We start from the raw sequence: 19806 nt of genomic DNA on the forward strand, positions 1-19806 counted from the left end.
TATTAACTTTTGATTTTATATGTTCCATTCGATCAGATAATAGATAATATTTTTCGGGCATAGATTAATGGCGGAACGTACAAAAGTGCAGCTAACAGAAGCAATATCTTATCGTATTTGTTTTTAATATTTTAGAGACATACATTTCAATGGCATAGGAGAATTTTTTTGATTTGTTCAAAAGAAAAGAAAAAAAAAAAGAAAACAAAAACAAAAAGAATAATTTTTTTATATGTTTTTTTATATCACGGTGGTTTTTCTCTCTTAAATCGAGATTCTGTTAAATATAACGAATAACAAAAAATGTAGAGGAATCTTCGTGCGATCGCGAACATTAATAAACTTCATTTAAAACGATCGGCCAATCCTGTCCAACGTGATATGGCGTTGAATAGCATTAAACGTCTATATTATTTCGATATTAAAGAGAGAATTGCGATGAGCTCACACGCTGGGATAATTTACTTTCCGTAATGATATTACACTTTTATTCGACACCGATCGTATATTCGATCGACATTGCGTTGCGATTAACGAGCAAGTAAAATCGCAGAAATAAAAGCGATAACGTGCGAACGAACGATCGACCTAATGATTACTTATGATCATTTATTCGTGAATAAAGTATCGCGATTTTATAACGCGTATGAGATATATCCGATCGAATAGTTTTTTGAAATCGTTTCGAAACGAATAATATGATGATAAGGGTGAAAGGGAGGGAGTTAGGAAAGGGGAGGAAAGAAAAAGCTCATTTTTTAAATTCTATTGTACACACATGTTTATTAATATATATATATATATATATATATATATATATATATATATATAAAAGAAACTTCATAATATAATAATTATTCTTCGTAGTATAATAAATAATCATATAATAATCCTGTCATATCATTTTCTCTTTTCAGATGATAAAAATGCGGTGACGTTAAAGCGTTATTGAAGAAACTATTTACAAATACATATCATCGACGCATATATATTGATCGAAACAGTATTAAGATACAACATAGAAACTATATATTCAAATTGATTCGTTCAACGATTGATGCATATCACTCTTCAAGAATACGTGAAAGTATTAAGGGGAAAAAGAAGAAAAAGAGAAGAAGAAAAAGACGGAGGAAGAGAAGAAGGAAGAAGAGAAGGATATATATCAGTCTCTTTCTTCGCTCGTAATTTTTTTTTTACTTTCTCCGTCGAAAGATCGGCGATGTAAAGTGGGATCGATTTGTTTCTTTGTTTTATCGCGTTTATATAGGCGAGAGTAGAGTAAAGTGGCAACAAGTGTTGGGAGGAAGAATGTTGCTGAGGTAACACGCATAGAAACCCTTTGAGAATAGCGAAGGAAGTAGGAACGAAAAGGAGGAATTATTGAGAGAAGGGAGAAAGGATCGAGGAAGAGAAAAGGAAAGAGAAGAGATACAGGAAGATCAAGAGGAGCAAAAATAAGAGGATGGGCTTTCCAAGAAGAAGATCATTGTGGTTGAAGATCGCCGTACTGGCGACGGCTGTTTGGATCACTGTGTGTTTCCTTCTGTATACGGAGGATCGAGCGGCTGCTGCAGTGGCACAAGGTTTGGCATCCTCTGGTGTCGCAGCACCTCCTCAGGTGGCTAACGGATTCGTTCCACCGGCGCTTCCTCTTAAAAAGGAGACATCTGGAAACGTACAGAACAAGGCCAAACTCAATCAACCTGGTCTTGACCAAGGTAAACTTTCTTCTTCTTCTTCTTTTCTTTGTTTTTCATTTCATTAAATTGATTGAGAAATCGAGCCAATAAAAGATATTAATTTATTTTACTTATCCTTAAAAAAAAAAAAAAAAAAAAAGAAAGAACTGATGACTCCTATTCGAGTAACTCATTTTAATCGAGTCATCCATCGCAATATTCTTCTCTCGACGATAATGTCGAGGATGTTAAGGAGAGATGGCGAGAGTGCTAGGAAGAAGAACGGAGAGTGCTTGATATTCCTAACGAGGAGTCTAGAAAAAAAGAAAAAGGGAAAAAAGGAAAGAAAAAAAAAAAAGCAGCGAGAGTAAGAGAGTTTCCGAGACAAGTTCGCACCGTAGTGGGCAGTAAAGCAATTTGTCGTCGTCTTTATTGCCGCATCGTATACACGAGGGTCCAACTTGCCCTGGAATGGGATAAAATTATTTTCAGAAGGAGCAATAGCAATGTGGCGTAGTCCTATTGGCGCAGCTTGCGTTTGGATACGCCTGAACAGTATGGCGCCAAGCAAATAAAACCGAAGTTTATGCGAGAAAGCTCTTAGAAAGTATATGATCTCTCTCTCTCTCTTTCTTTCTCTCTCTCTCTCTTTTTCTCTCTGTCTTTCTCTTTGCCGTTTGTCCTCCCTCTTTTCGTTTAGATACGAACGAGTGGATATGGACGATTCAAAAATATTCTATTCTTTTCTCTTGAACTTGCTCGTATTTTCTTGCTAGGTTCTTTTTATGGTATCCTTTGATGTTTTTCATTGACAGGAGCCGTCTTGGTTGCTCCCCGTGACCCAGACGTGGCGGCACTTGGTGAGATGGGAAGACCCGTTATCTTACCGACGAACCTAACCGCGGAGATCAAAAAGCTGGTTGACGATGGCTGGGTTAACAACGCTTTCAATCAGTACGCCAGCGATCTTATTTCAGTGCACAGAACTTTACCCGATCCACGTGACCAATGGTGAGTTATTAATGAATAAATAAATAGACAAATAAATAAATAAATAAATAAATAAATAAGCGATACCTAATAATAAATTATTCGTCCGAAACTTGATAGCATAATGAAATTTAAGTTTAATCGAATTATCTGTCCTATAAAACGCAATTTGGTTTTTCTTTTTTTTTCCTTTCAATTTTTTCTTTCATTCTTTTATTTTTTTTTTTTTATCACCAAACAAAGAGCAAGAAAGGGGATATATGTGTATCTTCATCCCCAACGAAACTTTTCTTTATCGAAATACGCGAAGAATGTTGAGAGTGAGCAAAGAGATAAAAGGAAAGGAAAAGCAAAATCATTGCCCGTCGGTTGGCTTTCGAGCTCAAAGCAAAATGGATCGTGAGAATGTCTAAGCGTATAAGCCCCTTGCCAACGTTGGAGTAACTGTTCTTTTCCTCGAAATAGAAAGAGAAAAAGAGAGAGAGAGAGAGAGAGAGAGAGACCGATGAAGCGTGTACCGAAAGATATTGCTAGGAAGAGGTGTGCCACTTTTTGCGACTCGAGGGCTCATCTCGCCAGCGTGTCGACGATTATACGTTACATCGTGCACGCCTTTTCTCTTCTATCTGTTTCTCTCTCTTTCTCTTTCTACCTTTCCCTACCTCTCTCTATCTTTCTCTTTCTGTGTTCCGTGTACAAAGGTCCGACCGTGCAGCAACGCGGAAGAAACATCCCCAGAGGATTACAATTCCCTCGATCCTAGAAATTACTCAAACGTTGTTAACGATTATCCAGTTTCCACGAACGTTCTGATAGTTTTTGCAAACAGACCTGCGTATAATATCGTATACGAATCCTTTGTTTAAAGATTAAAACGTTACAACTTCAAAAAGTAAATGGTTAAGAGTGATACGATAAATCGATTGTTAGTTTAAACGTTTGAAAAGAATAATCTTAAATTTTACCATTTTCTATAGTTTCTATCGTAGTCGTTTTATTTGAGGAAAGCTAGACTAGAGAAGAATTTTAATGAACGATCTCGAACGAACTCTTGCTTGAAAATAACGCGTATTTCGCGAACGATCGTAAATTTTCGGTAAAAGTTCGCAAGGATGGTCCGTCCTGAGGAGGAGGAGGAAGGTCGTTGAAAAGAGCGAATATATATATATATATATATATATATATATATATATATATATATATCGGGTAGACAGAATGGGTGTAAAACAGAAGAGTAGTAGCAGTCGGCAGTGGCGACACGGATGGTAACGTTAACGTAGGGGACGTAGCTCCCAACGCGCGAGCTTTGGAATTAAGCCCATGAATATTAATTACAATTTACATGATATTAACCGACATTATCAGGACAGGTGGGCAAAGTTTGCGGGCGCCTGTTGTTACTGACACTCGCAACCCACCACCGATCCTCTAACCGACTAAACGAGCAAAGGTGCGACCACACCGATACGTTACTTCACGTGTATAAACTCACGCGTGCTCACTTGGAAACAGGTGTTTCTAATTTACCATTTACCGGAATAGTCGTGGAAAAGCGATCGGGGTCCATTCCCTGACTATAGGGAGATGTAAATTTCTACATATGTATGTATAATATATATACATATATATATATATATATATATATATATATATATATATGTATTTATAGTTGTACTTTCGAGATAATCTTTGCGAATTTCCAACAACTTCAGTTATATCCTGGAAGAAACTACCCCGAACATATTCTCTGTCGTTTGTTACAATTTAACGTGTTGGATAATAGGAGGAGGAACAAACTCCCTCTCCTTTAGTAAACTAGGTGCTATATCATTATTATTATTATTATTATTATTATTATTATTATTATTATTATTATTATTATTATTATTTTTATTTTTATTTTTATTATCATTATCATTATCATCATCATCATCATTATATTTTCCAGACTTCGTAATTGGTTGTTAGATAGATACCACCGATTTAATGAGAGAGAAAACAAAACGATTTAGATAAATATGTAGATAAGGAACGAAAAACATATTGACGCAAATATGCCTAATATGTATCGTATATTATTGCATAATTCATATTATAGAAGGTAGTCATACGATGTACAGATGACATGTATTTGGCTGACGTATTCATAGTAAGCACGTGTTAAATTCTAACTCGTCTTCCTTCACGTAAGCGCGTTTATAGCAGCAGTTTGCATCTCATTAGACAAAAGTTTCGTCTTTATCCCTTTCTCTCTCTCTCTCTCTCTCTCTCTCTCTCTCTCTCTCTCTCTCTCTCTCTCTCTCTCTCTCTCTCTCTGTCTCTCTCTGTTTCACGTTTCTCTCGTTTCTACTGTTCAACATGATTCGGTCTTTCTCTTTCTAACTTCCCTTTTCGTTGACTACCTTTCTTTTTCATTTGAGCTTCAAAGGGAAATTGGCAATGTCGTTTCTAGCAGCTACAGAAAAGGGGTTAAAAAGGAGAAGGGTAGAAAAAAGTGAAGGGAGAATACGGACAAATTTAACAAGGAATTATGAGCAACGAGTCTGTGCCAGCCTTCATCCACTTTCGCAATTTCTCTTACTACTGATACATTGAAAGTCTACTTGTTCCTCGTTTCACTATCTTGGACTTGAAATGATATGTTTTTATTAAACTTGCTATATTTATCATATCTCGGGTGGTTTAGTTTTCTAGATAAACGTCATAGCTAATTCGAATGATTCAAAGAAAAGTTAGTCGAGATATAATCGTAATTATATTTGTCTTGTTGTTTTCAAGATCTTGAGAGAACATAAAATTGATTGTTATATTTTCAAGGCTATTGTTCTTCCAACGGAGTTGAAAAATAAATGAAATAAAATCGAGCGAAGAAGAATCGTATAATAACTCTTGCCTTCTATAAACTCTGCTCGTTTTCCTCATTGCGAATGGAACAAGTCGTTTATATTTCTACTTCGAACAATAGTCAGTCACCTTTTCGACGTACCTAAGTATTCAAGTAGTTTTACTTTTCAAAAGAACGAACAGCCGCCGTTGGCTCGATAATTTAGTTGTCTCTTTGTCCGCTCTCTTTTTCTTTTCTTTTTAAGTTTACCATAAAAGTTTCGCGTGGGTTATTTGAAGTAAATTAAAATAATGAAACTTTTATCTTCTGGAAAATGCTTTGTTAAGAATTCTTCGGCTTGTAAATTATTATCTGCCTCTTTGGAATCTCATTTTAGCGCTTCGTTTCAGCGAATATCAGTATATAACGAATTACGGTGATTTGACTTTTATCGTGCTCGTTGTCAGTTTTGCTACCTCCAAAGTATTACGGCAGAAAATAAGAAGGATCCGATTTCTTTCCTTTCCTTTTTTCTTTCTTTCTTTCTTTTTTCTTTTATTCTTTTTTCTCTTTTTCCTTCTTTCGCTCGGGAATGAACTCGAGTGTACGAGGAGTTCGTAATTTAAATTCTCGCTCTTTCTGTGACATCGAATGGGTGGAAACTCCTAGAAGGATAATGAAAAAATATGCTCGAGTTTTCGCGGTCTGACCGCTTCATTTTCTTCCCTTCTTGACTTTATATTCACGCGGGGAAGTCACTATTTTTTAATTAAAAATCTATCATGCCCCTCGCTTATGCCAGCCATTTATTTTTGTGAGACAGTACCAACGACGATAAGGGTGAAATTTTCTTTTTCTTTTTCTCTCCTTTTTTTTTTATATAAATAACATTTACGATAACGCTACAAATGGTCTTATCAAAATTGTTTTCTTTTGCTCGGTGCCATGTGATAAATTTTTTTTCTTCTTTTTTTTTTAGAGAGATTATCTAGATTATAAAGTTCATTCAAAGCATACGGAATTATAGTGTTGTGGTTCTGTTTGGATATCACTCGTTTTTCTCTTTCTCTCTCTTTCCGGCAAGCTAATCTCTTTTAACATATTTAGCGAAATGATCTCCAGTTTAGATTCACTCGACATGTTGTTCACATCGGAGCAACAAAACTCATAGCAGCAATTCAGATGTTGTTGACGGAGCTGGAAAATAGAAGCACCGGTAGCAGTTTGTAGGGTCGGTACGAGTCAACGAAGAATATCGCGAGTACCTTTACCATGGTGAATTGTTCGCATCCAGATGGAATAAGTTGGCTGGTCTGCCAGTGAACGAGCGAATGCGAAAACTAGAGAGGGAAAGGGATAGAGAAAGAGAGAAAGAGAGACAGAGAGAGAGAGAGAGAAAGAGAGAAAGAGAGAAAGGGGAAAATAGATAGAGCGTTGAAGTAAATCGTGGTACTCGAATGCAAAATGATCGGAGATGGCCGTGCAGTTTCCAGTTGCACTATGCATTCCAGGAATCCATTCTTGGTGCAAATATATCTCCCTCCATTGTGTCGACTTCCCGACTATCTTGCATCTTCTTGTTCGTAGGAACGTCTCGAAAAGGTTTGTCATTTCAATGTAAATCTACTTTGAAAGTGTTCGAGATATCTATTGTCTCTTTCAATTTTTTTTTTTTTTTCTAAATTAAACTTTTAATAGATATCTCGATATTGTAGATTTCTTGTTTTCCATTAATGATTGTAATTGTATATTACGTAGTTGTATATTAATAACAATTTTTTTCATTAATTATTATTAATATACTAATTGTATATTAATAGCAATTACAGTTGTATATCGATGATTTAATTATATATTGTGAATGTAAAAACTTAAGCACAGCAACGACTTAAAAAGACAAATTGAGACGAAGATGATAGATCTTAGTTCTTTCTTTTTGTTTTCTTTTTCTTAAAATTTTTGAAATCATTACGCAGTTTTATTCACGATTCGAATAAAGTAAAATTTTTTTTTCATTATGTAAAAGTGAGTTACAATGAAGCAACGATGAAAAACCTTTTAAAAAGGATTTCTTTCGATATATAATCCAATTGATGTTCTCGACGTCTCATCGTCGATGAGAAAGTTATACTATACTCGATCTACATTTCTAGTAATGTTCTAACAGTATAGAGATGTATAGAGGTGTATAAAGATGTATAGAGATCTATAGGTTTTGCACTGAATACGTCTATTCGATAGAGATTTACAGATTTTATCAAGTTCTACGAGTTACTTCAAGCGTTCCAAATAAATTCTGTTTTCATTAAATCCGACATGAAGAAATCAGAAGGGGTTAAGTCTGTAGAAGTTGCAAAGTACTCGATGATATCTGTTCTCCATATCCACTCGTTGAAGTATTCATTCAAAAAGTTCAAAAGACCGAGTCAAAACCAAGCAAAAACAAAGTTATACGTAACACTTCGTTATCAATGTGTATTGTAAGATAAGGTAGGAGGATGGGGTGTGATATTAAAAAGGAAACAGGTCTATTTATACAACTTTATTACGTCATAGAGTAGCTGCTCTAAACTGAAATATACCAACCCCAAAGTATACAGTTAGAAGTATCTTCGCTAAAGATGCGTTACGTTTTTAATTACTAAAATGAGAAAGGGTATTTTCTAAAGGAGGTCAAGATGCACTCTCGGAAAAGGGAAAGAGAATGAGAAATAGAAAGAGATGGTTGGTTGAACGGAATACAAGAGAGAGAGAGAGAGAGAGAGAGAGAGAGAGAAGGATCGATTACACTGCTACTGTAGATCGTGGGAACACCAAAGTCAGAATTGTAGTAGTTGAAGTGGCACGAATGAATCGTCGTTCATTGATATTTGCGAAGCTTTTATTAACTACGACTGACTGAAACACGAGAAAGTCATGCTATAAAGCGCGAATGTTACTACGAACGAACGAACGAGGAAGAAAAAGAGAAAGAGAGAGAAAGTAGGAAGAGAAAGAGAGAGGAGTTGGGGAATTACGGAAATAGAGTGGAAAAGAGCGGGAAGAATTGAACGAACGAATTCGACTTATATAGGTACTATTGCATTTCGATGTAACTATTTACATTTTAACAAATATGATTGTGTTTGATGATAATCGGTATGCATGCGTTTATGTGTGCGTTCGCGCGTTTCTTTCGTTATGTTCGATCGCTGGCGTAATTGTCGTTCGTATTGCGATATAAACGAAGAAACGTTGCGTATACACACGGCAGTATCTCGAAACTTTTCGGTTTCGTTTCGGACTCGTTTTCCAATTAGATCAAAGTAGAGAGAAAGAGAAAGAGAAAGGGATGCGTCTCGCTTGGATAACTTTCGCCTGATCAGTTTCGCAAGTTTTATCAAGAATCCGAACGGCACGGGTATACTTTCGTAACGTGACAATCTTGTTTCTAACAGGTCACTTTTGATTTAACCGAGATAAGATAATTGAATTTTGAAAATGGGTATCGAAAGATCGATCGAATTTCTTATCGACGAACAATCGGGATTATTTAGCCTCGATTTAATTTTCTCCGTATACTTTTAAAATCGAATTTTAATTAATATTTATTTAATAATGCTAATACGTACCCGTCCAAATGGAAATTATATTTCTTTTATCAGGATACTTCGATTTACTGGAAGAAGCGACGTTATCGTTAATAAAGATCGCACAGAATAGACGCGGTCCATTAGATTTTTCAAAAAATATTGATTAATATTACCGCGTTCGTTTTATCGCTCCTATAAGAAAGAACTTTTCACGATCAAACGAGAAATTAATTTATTAATTAGTTAGTTGACACGAGATATTTAATAAAAAAGAAGAAGAAGAAGAAGAAGAAGAAAGGAAAGAAAAGGAAGAAAAGAAATGAAAAACGACACGATGTCCTTGCCCGAAGAAAAATTACGGTTGGAAAAATGATTTGGATTTTTCTATCTATATGCATAGTCCTTGATATTTTTTCAAGCGAAACGGTCGTGCGTTGCGAGGCATAAAATAAATGAAATACAGAAAGATAAGACTGGTAGACGAGTAAAAGCCTAGCTTCTTGAAGGAACGGACGACCTTCTGAGTTTCTGCAAATAATGATATAAGATATTCGAGAGAAACTGTGGACGGTAGAATGCAAAAGGAAAGAGAGAGAGAGAGAGAGAGAGAGAGAGAGAGAGAAAAAGAAAACAGGAAAAAAGAAAAATAGGTGTATACGTTGAGAAGACAAGAAGAACCAGAGAGTTGGTTGCAAATAACAGTGTACTCTATATACTCGAAGAAAAAAAGAAGAAAAGAAAAGAAAAGGAAAAAAAAAAGAAACATTTTTAATCCAAGAGCAAGCTCATCTCCGGCATAACGACTGTTCCTTCCGCCTCTTGGCTCATTCGTTCCCATAATCCACTTCGCATAACTTCGAGAAGTTCAACGGTCGTGCCGGGAAGACTTTTGTTAACTTACCGCGGTCGAAGTCATTTTCAAACTTACTCGCTCGCTACTTCTATTCTAGCTTTACAAAGTACATCTGCCACAATTTCGCGTCAATTCGAATATTTTCGACTTTCATGTTTCGCTCCGTGCGTACGAATAATTTGGATCGTTTTTCTTTTTTTTTTTCTTCTTATTTTTTATTTTTCTCTTGCTGTTTTTTTTTCTTTTCTTTTTTTTTTTTTTTTAATTTTTCTTCGAAGAAGGATCTTTATAAAGCTAAACATATACGGCACGTAAGTTATGAAAAAGTAAACCCAGGAATAAAAAGAGATAGAAAATGTAATGATTTTGCAAAGGTAGTCACGATGAAATGCGCATTTTCCGCTTTCCAACGGGTTTTGTTTCGAGTAGCGAACGATGTTTGTTGGTCTTGTGTATAAAAGCAAACGAACATTACACGCAACGTTGGCTAATTACAAAACGTATATACAGAGCGGGTTTCCGATTTATAATTTCGTCTTTCCTTTCCATGTATATATGTATGTATTTTGCCGCTTTTCCATTTTACGTTTTGGTTTATGAGAAATACGTTAGTATAGATGCATATGCAGATACTTAGATACTTCTGTATTCGTAATACAAATGACCTAGTTATAGAACGCTTGGGAACATAGTTTGAAAAAAATATGTGAGGTCAATATGCTTCACATTTTTATGTAATTTTATTTAATAGAATTATTAGCAAAAAAGAAAGAAAAGAAGTTGGAAAAACGTTACTTTTTTAATTTTATAACATTATGGTAATAAAGAGTAAAAAAATAATGTCATTATTTCAGAAATTAATGTTACTATTTAGTTATTGAATAAGTCATATATATGTGACATATGATCTAGGTCAAATCGTATATATAGCATGTAGATACGTTATAAATAGTCTTTTTAATCTCTAATATAGTAAATTGATAACTTTTCAAACAAAATGTGATTTTTATATAAAACGCTTTTCCCTATTTCTTATAATTAACTAATAAAAAATTCAGGAAGCTTTCAGAATTGATTTTAATCACTTGACTGCATTTTCCGTTGCATAAAACAAAATCGTTCAACGAATAACTTGATCTATTTTTTGCGTACTCATAAAGTTGAAAATAAAATTTTTGGGTTAGAAATCTTTTCTTATCAATAGAAATAAGGGGGCAAAAATAAGAAAAGGAAGAAAAAGAAAGGAAAAATAATTTATTTAATTATGAAAAAAAAAAAAAGAAAAAATTACCTTTTCGCTACGAGTTAATCCGTCTTTTATCTATTAAAGTATCAAAGATAAAATTTAACAATCATTTCATTCCTTTCTCCTTTACCTTGTCTTAAAATTCAAGCGAATTATTCCAAGGATTTATTTTAACAAATTCATATGATGTAATTTATATAACGATCTAATATGACTCTGATTTAACTTTCCTTTTTTTATACAAAAAATTGACCATTATAGAAGTTTTCTTTTTTATTTCGTTTTATCAAACAGGATTAAATTAAGTGAAAGCGGCGTTTCGTCTTAACGACGATCGTCGTCTAGGATCTCTTCCATCTGGATTGTTAAATAAGATTCACGATACGTAATCGAATATAGATATCTTGGAAAAAAACATTATGATTGTTGGAATTAATAAATAATAATGATCAAATTCGTCGAGACCGTATTATTACGTCGGAATTTTTCTCAAGACTCTTTCTTTTTTCTTTTTTTCTTTTTTTTTTTTTTTTATATGAGATTAGTTACCCTTTATTATTTTCTTCGTATTCTTAACGATCAATGAGAATGGCGGACGCCGTTCTATCGTTATACCGAGAGCTCATTATAAACTCGAAAAGGGAATTTTCTCGTGCAGTCTGCAAGGAGTGTATCACCAGAAGAAAAATGAAAAGGAACGACGCGTTTGTTGTCGTTGTTTTTTTTTTCTCTACTCTTTTTCTTTTTTCGGAGTAGAATTATTAAGTCTAAGAAATTTAATATTCCCATCGAGAAAAATCTTCTGGAGAAATTTTCTGGATAAGATGAGATAAGAAAATTACAATTAATATCATAGTGTAAGTCGATGTTGTTATAAATACTTTACGCACGTCTAGCCGTCTTTATATGATTTATATAAATAATAAAAATAATTGAAAAATAGATTCAAACAAGATTGTACTTATTATTTCTCTCTATCTTAAGATAGAAATATCAAAAATATAATAGTAATTCGAAATGAAGTTAAGATAATCGATAAGCCGTAGACGACTTGCGATATCTCACCGAGAGAAGAAGAGCCATATGCTTTGTCTCTTTCTCTATTTCTCTATCTATCTATCTATCTATCTATCTATCTATCTGTCTCTCTCTCTCTCTCTCTCTCTCTCTCTCTCTCTCTCTCTCTCTCTCTCTCTCTCTCTCTCTCTCTCTTTCTCTCTTTCTCTTTCTCTTTGTCGAAGAATCTTCCTCGCGTGGAATTAACTCAGAGCCTCGGCTAATTAGTATTATCTGCTTGCGGACCCCGAGGTTTACACAGCGAAACGTCCAATTAAGGTAGCTCGATAGACAATAGAATCGTGCTGTCGCGAAATTGCGTTACCAAGGACGGTCGACGACTTGACTAACTTTCGGAAAGATGGTCGAACGATTCTGTCGTGCAAATAATGGTCATAAATCAAGTCCATCCCATACGCATCTTTGACACTCCCATAATCTCCCAATAATAATAGGATTGGATTCTCGTATTTGGAATTTATACCTACGTGAAAGAACAAAGAAAAGAAAGTAACAATATTCTTTCATTATGTTAATAACTAACTCTTTTGTAATCCGAGACTCACATCATCAATGATTTCATATTCGATTCATCGCACGTTCTGTCTCATTTCTTCTCGATACATCTTATTCATTATCTATGTCACTATCGTCAACCGATCTAATTAGTATGTGTAAGAGAAGACATTTCCTTTCCATTCAGACCAATTAGAACCGTATTTCTTTCTTCTCGAACTTCTTTTAAACTCTTTTTTCCAAGCTCGACGCAATAAAGATAAACGAAGGAATACAAGATTGAGAAATTAATTAGTATATTCTTTCAATGGAAAAAAAAAATCAGTCTTGAATGTAATACTCGAATCGGGAAAGAAAGAAAAAGTAAAATGATACGAACGGGTCTCCGTAGAATATTTTATTCTTATTCGCGCTGTTACAAGTATTAAAATTCTTAGCGTTATAAAAAAAAAAAAAGAAATGTTATTAATAACGTCCGACATTTATAAATTTTTAATCATGAGATGTGACGGTTTATGTTATTATCTTAAAAGACAAACTTCATAGAAAATCCATTAGTTGTCAAAATAATATCATTGCGTTTAGATGTTTGTTCAACGTAATAAGAAAGAAAGAAAAAGAGGGAAAGAGAGAGAGATACATATACTGAGTAAAAGAGAAAAAAAGAGAGAGAGAGAGAGAGACATTCTAAGAAATAAACGAGAAGACGAAAGTCAATAAGATTATATCTTGAAACGTCGTAGATAGGTAAGGTGGCTTTGTCCGTTCGTTCGTCGAGAATTTCTTTTCGAGAGAACGTTCTCCACGATTGAGTTTTACGAGCCGAGCACGTCACGTGCAAGTGAGATGATGGTATATTCGCGGTTACGCTTCTAGGAGCTGCGAACAGCTCGTAAAAGTGAGAGGGAGTAAGAAAGAAGATGCGCAAGAGGGATGAAAAAGTAAAAAAAAAAAAAAAAGAAGTGAAGGAAGGAAAGGAAGTTCTCTTTCGGAGTGAGTAACGATAAGAGAAACTAGGAAGAGAGAAAGAAAGAGAGAGAGAAGAAAACTTGTCTACGAAAAAAAGTCATTTTAGTTGTTTCGAAAATTCGCTAGACTTCGATCCTTTTTTCTCCCCGTTCATGCTTCGTTTCTTTACATCTCTGTTGCTTACATTCACTTTCTTCCACTTTGCTCCTTTCGAATTGGTCCCGTTCGTCGACCAACGCGTTGAAAGGTACATATGTTGGTTTAGAAAAACACGATCGAAGAAACAAGTTCGATTTAAAACGTCGTGTCTTCTTGGATTTTGTCTTCCTTCTTATCCCTCTTTACTCTTTTCTAAATTTCACTTCACTTCCTCTTCTTTCTTATCTTTTCTCCATAGATCTTTTATATATATATATATATGTGTGTATGCGTCTGTCTGTGTCTATGTGTGTGTTTTAACTCGACGGTTTTATCGTCTTCGTCTCTAGAACGAAATTAATTAGCTAATTAATTTTAGTTTCCCTCGTAGACTTTTTTCCTGATTGATTCTCCCTCTCTTCTTTAATTCGCTAATCACTCTATCAAGAAGAGTTATTTTAATTGTGAGTTCTTACTTTTGATTACTCAATTTTGTTTTCTTCCTTTTTCTTATTTCATTCATAAATACATAATTATTTTCATTGCGGTCGTCTTTCCAAAGGCTTCTTTCTAAAGAAATATCATAAGAACGATGTGCGGACTACGAATAATACAAAATGCAAAACGAAAATTACGCAGCATTTAGAATCGTTTTGTCTTCATATTTGCCAACGTGTAACACATTCTCACAGTTCTCTCTTTATGAATGAACTTTTGTATAAATCGTATTTCTTTTTATTGATTTTTTAACTCCGAGTTTCTTGTCACTTCGTTGAACATGAAATGTGTTCGACAATACAATAAAAATCGAAATTAAATTTTTGCAAAATCGAAAAAAGAAAAACAGCAGCAACGAGATTTACTTTTTTTTTTTTCCTTTCTTTTTACACACATTCACTCGCTCACACGCACGCAAACATATATATAAAATTAACACGTGTAACCTTTGACGATACGTCGAGAACAGGTGGGTAAGTATTTTCGATCGATGTTCGTGTACGCTATTCATTTCGAAACGTGCCTCAAAATGTATTTTACCTTTCGATCGACCGATCCAAGTCCATTAAAAGTGTTTTTACGAGTTTCATCTCGCAATAAATGGAAGTCAATTGCAAGCTTCGCAGAAATACACTCACCGTCATCGCAAAGTGCTGTCGCCGTTAATGGACCCCTCCAACGAGAAAGAGCGTGATTGATGACGTAACTAATTAATATCGTGGTCTCGTATGTGCTTGTAATTATCGTACCGATCGAACGAACATATATTCCGAAATTTTTATTTCATATATGGTATGTATATACATACTTATATACATATATCAACGAAAGACTTCTTCGAAAATATTCTTCCCTATAATTTTCATAATATCTCTTTTTTTCTGATATTAATTCTCTTTGTATCCTTTGACACCGACGAGTACGTTTTCTTATCGGCTTATTTCTCAGATTACAAGGAAGCAAAAAGGAAAGAATTCATGACTGATATCTTAAAAATGACATTTTCAACTTTACCCATGGATATATTTTCAAAGCCATCCACTACGACCCTTTGTTTCTTTTCTCGACTGTTCTCGAGTCTGTTTATATCGTTGACTTTTTCTTAACACCATTTCTCGTCCGTTCTTTCTCCATTCTCGATTCCCCTTGGGTATAAATTTTATACGTAAAGCTATAGAATATTTTTATCGATAATTCAGTAAGAATCGTAGGAAGGAATAAACAGAAAAGAGGAGGAGGAATAGGAGTAGGAGGAGGTGGAGAAGGACGTTCACAAATTAGTAGTACATTGCCAAGCTAATCAACAGATAGGAAAGCCGATCGTAAGCCGATTGAGTTAATAATATAATCTATGATTTATAGCAAGACCGAGCATTGTGAATTAATGGAACATTGTCTACAATAGTATGCACTGACAGATATCCAATTGTACAGATAATTATCGTCGTTGCACTCGTCGCAATTAGACCCGAACGCCAGAAAGATTTCGAATCTATTAATTGCTTATCGATTGAAAAAGTTTTCCTTTCTTTTTTATTATTACTTAAACGATGGCATTGTTAGCACGCTTTAGGATCAAACAAATCAATTAAATTAAAAAAACAAGACAATAATATCATACAAGCGTAGTTCTTTTTCTAACCTTTTTTTTTCCTTTTTCTTTTCTTTCTTTAATAGCTTCAGAAATTTTTATAATCATTTAGGTGTTGAACGAATAATCAGGAAATATAAAAACTTTGAAAAATTGCCTTGAAATTCTTCGTCGATGATCGTTATAAGATCGTTGTAAGAATTTCGAAGAGAAAAATACACACGCAAGAAATTGAAACGATAAAGAATCTAGATCACGTCGACAGTGTCCAGTTTCCCGTCATCCGGCACCTGTTACGGAACACGACGCGTTCCGTGTTAGAAGTTACAAGACTAAACGTCTGTCATCCGCATATCCCGGTTACAGATAAACGGGTCAACGTTATTCCGATATACGTGTATATATGTATACGTGTATGTGGGAAGAAGAGATATGCGTGTATGTGGTGTGTGTATGCGTGCGTGTACTATACCAAGTTTACTTCAACGTTGGTCGAACATTCCCATGGAATTATAGGACGTTTACGTGCGTGGAAATTTATACGAGCGCGATCGAAACATAAAATTCGAATGCATAAAAGAAAACAGAAATGTATACCTAACGTTAAACGTCATTGGCCATAGGAAATCATTTCTTGTAGAATTTTCATGGAATTCAGTAGAATTCTTTTTTCCTGTTTTTTCTTTGTTTTTTTATCTTCGAATTGTTCGCGATTTGATTTTAAAATTTCGTTTTCATTTTTGCCGAGACATTTTACTTATCGAGTGTATGTTAAAAAATTCTAAAGAAAAAAGAAAAAAGAAAGGAGAGAGAGAGAGAGAGAGAGAGAGAGAGAGAGAGAGAGAGAGAGAGAGAGAAAGAAAGAAAAAGAAAAATACAATAAAAGTTTCATGAATCTACAGCTCATCGATCGAATGATGCTTACTCATTTCGGTCACGTTCAAGTTATTTGCCATTCATCGTACAAGAATATACGCGTTACCTTCGAAGTTCCCGATGAAAGCCCAGCAGACCACGCACCGACATAAAACCTTTCATGAAATATCGAGTTTCGGGGTTATCCGCGGAATGAACTCCATACGTTAAACTGGACGGGAAAAAGGAATTTGAGCGAGCAAACGTTTCAACGTTTCAGCAAATGCTGCATCGGCCAATAAATTCATCTTCGTTCTACGGAATGAAAAATGCTTTGATGATAGCCTCAGTGTATACGTGTCTCAAAAAAAAAAAAAAACAAAACAAAAATTTACAATTACTATCATTACTTATAATTAACAAGTAATTTATACGACGTTCATATAAAAATTGATGTGTGTTATTTGTTTTGTTTGCTTTTTTTTTCCTTTTTATTTATTTTTTTTCCTTTCCAATTACAGTGAGAATTATTCGTGCGTAGTTAGAATACGAAGTCAAATATCGTGTTCGTTCGAGAAAGAAAAGGTATTCTTTCTTTCTCCCTTTCTCTTTCTCTCTCTCTCTCTCTCTCTCTTTCTCTCTCTCTCTCTCTCTCTCTCTCTCTCTCTCTCTCTCTTTGTAAAAAGATATTGAATTCGTCTCGGCGTAATTTTGTGAGCACCTCTACATTCTCCTTTCATTTTTACATAGTCAAACAGGGAAAGATACGACGTAGCGGATTTTACGGCAAACGAAGAAGGAGTCTGGGAAGTCTTTAAGCACGTCTCGCTCTAATTACGCGATACCGAGACTCCGTTTTTGTGTATGTGCGCTCGCTTGCGTGCATCACATGTGCGTGTGCGTGTGTGTGTGTGTGTATATATATATATATATATACACACGTGTGTAACACGCGGAAACGCGTGGGCGTGAAAGAGAGCGAGCTTCGCTAGAGCCCCAAAAGGGTTGGTTGGGGTTAGAAGATGGGGGTGGTTGTTCGCGGCGTTGCATCGTCGCGGTATAGACGAGGGAAGCGACTCTCTCTCTCTCTCTCTCTCTCTCTTTCATTCTCTTTTATTCTACTATACATGTATTCATCCATATACCTTTCCTGTAGTATATGTGAAGACGGTAGTACGAGTCTCAGAGAAGCAAGAGATTTGGCTGGGTGAGTACAATCGCTTCCATAAGTTTATATCAACCATGTAATTTACACAACTTTATTTCACAACTAAACAATTGATCGTTAATTAACGACGAATAAACCGAAACTAAATAATTTTCCACGAGACGAATGATAACGATTGACCGAGATTTCGTTCTCGATGCGACAATTTTTAATTACCACCTAACGTTAATTACACGGTTGCTCATTTAAAACGTTATTTGGTATACAACTTGCAGTAAAATTCCACGGGTGTTATCTTGTCCGCGCCCATTTAAAGCGAAATACATCGTTTCGCTTTTAATCGATGGGAGTAACATTCTATTGTAATTAAAATTCTCTGTTTCTTTGTGAGGTAACATTGGAAATCTCTTTGAAAAAGAAAATGAGTTGATTTACGGGTAAATATCTCGTTCGAATTTTTTTCGGCTGAGTGTTGAAGGGGAAAGGAGAGAAGAAAGAGAGTGGCAAAATGGTAAAAAACAAATAAGAAAAACAATGACGAGAGATTGTCAAAGATAACCATAGATGACACGAATGATCGAAGATGCTCGAAGATAGTTGGAAATTATCGATTTGTATTTTGATTTTTCTACAAATTTTATTCGTGAAAGTCGGTCGGTAAGGCATTTGTGAACGTATCTGTCCTCTTCCATTTTTCTCGTCTCTCCTCTACCTTGTCTTTCGTTCATTCATTTCTTCTTTCATTTCTTTTCTTTTTCTCCTATTTTTCTCTCTTCTATTCCTCTCTATTCCCTTTCTCTCTTTTCTCTTTATCTCTTTCTCTTCCTCGTTCTCTCTCTCTCTCTCTCTCTCTCTCTCTCTCTCTCTCTCTCTCTCTCTCTCTCTCTCTCTCTCTCTCCTTCTGTCTCTCTCTCCTTTACGCTCGGAGATCAACGCGAGACATTGTAGTTGCCAGGCCATCGGCACTCATGGCAGCGACGCGGATGTAAGTGCGCATCCACTTGTCTGGAAGCACTCAGGTGTGCGCTCATTAGACGCCGGGGTCAATGAGGCGACCGATCTCTGCTCCCTCCGTTGCTTTCTCACTCGAAAGGGTCCTAAGGGAAGGAACGTTCGTGAAGTGAAAATTCGTCTTCGACGATTTTTTTCTTTTTTTTTTTTCCTTCTTTCCTTTTTTTTCCTTTTTTTCTATCTTTCCTTTCATCGTCGTCGAATCAAAAGATGTCTGATCCATATGTAACGTAAGTGAAATATGTTTGGTTACGGTCTTTTTTCTTCTTTTTTTTCTCTTTATATTCGTTATTTTTTTATCGAGTTAATGGAACATCATCAATGTACATGATATCTCGTTGGAAGTTCGAAAACGAGTTAATTAAAACTTTAACTGTTGAAGCGATAAATCAATATATATATATATATTTATCCGACATCATTTATAAATTTTTACAAGTGAGAGATAGATGAGATTAGCGCGATTGTTATAAAGTTAGTAAAAGTCTAATCTTTTAAAGTTAAAATATAAAATTAAAAATAAAGTTTTAAATATTATGAAAAGAATTCTTACGTAAAAACGTTTCAGATTGCTAAAAGACTTCGCAGAAATCAGTGTCAAAAACCATGTCAATATTCAATACCGTGATACAATTTTCAAAGAAGATCAAAATAAGAACGAGATCTTTGCCAGAGTATACATTTCAAATAGAAATCTCATTTCTTACGGAAATGCCAGAGCTTTACCACATTGATAGCTTATTTTTTTTTTTTCCCCAAAGATCAATAATCTTTTCAGTAAAAAGGAAAGAAAGAAAGAGACAGAGAGATGAAACGTCCTTCTACGTGTTTTACGTT

The 19806-nt window shown here is 34.9% G+C and overlaps 1 protein-coding gene across 5 annotated transcripts in view; it reads left to right on the forward strand.

Moving 5' to 3' along the window:
• LOC122631419 (putative polypeptide N-acetylgalactosaminyltransferase 9) overlaps window positions 1–19806 on the forward strand; it is a 167188-nt gene that overhangs the window by 117059 nt on the left and 30323 nt on the right. For all 5 annotated transcript variants that reach the window (XM_043817078.1, XM_043817074.1, XM_043817073.1 and 2 more), the window contains 2 exons: window positions 918–1721; window positions 2498–2693. In XM_043817078.1, the coding sequence (XP_043673013.1) occupies window positions 1466–1721; window positions 2498–2693 (452 nt within the window). In that variant the 5' untranslated portion in view covers window positions 918–1465. The remainder of the gene's footprint in view (window positions 1–917; window positions 1722–2497; window positions 2694–19806) is intronic.

The sequence above is a fragment of the Vespula pensylvanica genome, chromosome 9, assembly GCF_014466175.1.
Source record: "Vespula pensylvanica isolate Volc-1 chromosome 9, ASM1446617v1, whole genome shotgun sequence".
In the NCBI taxonomy this organism is placed as follows: domain Eukaryota; kingdom Metazoa; phylum Arthropoda; class Insecta; order Hymenoptera; family Vespidae; genus Vespula; species Vespula pensylvanica.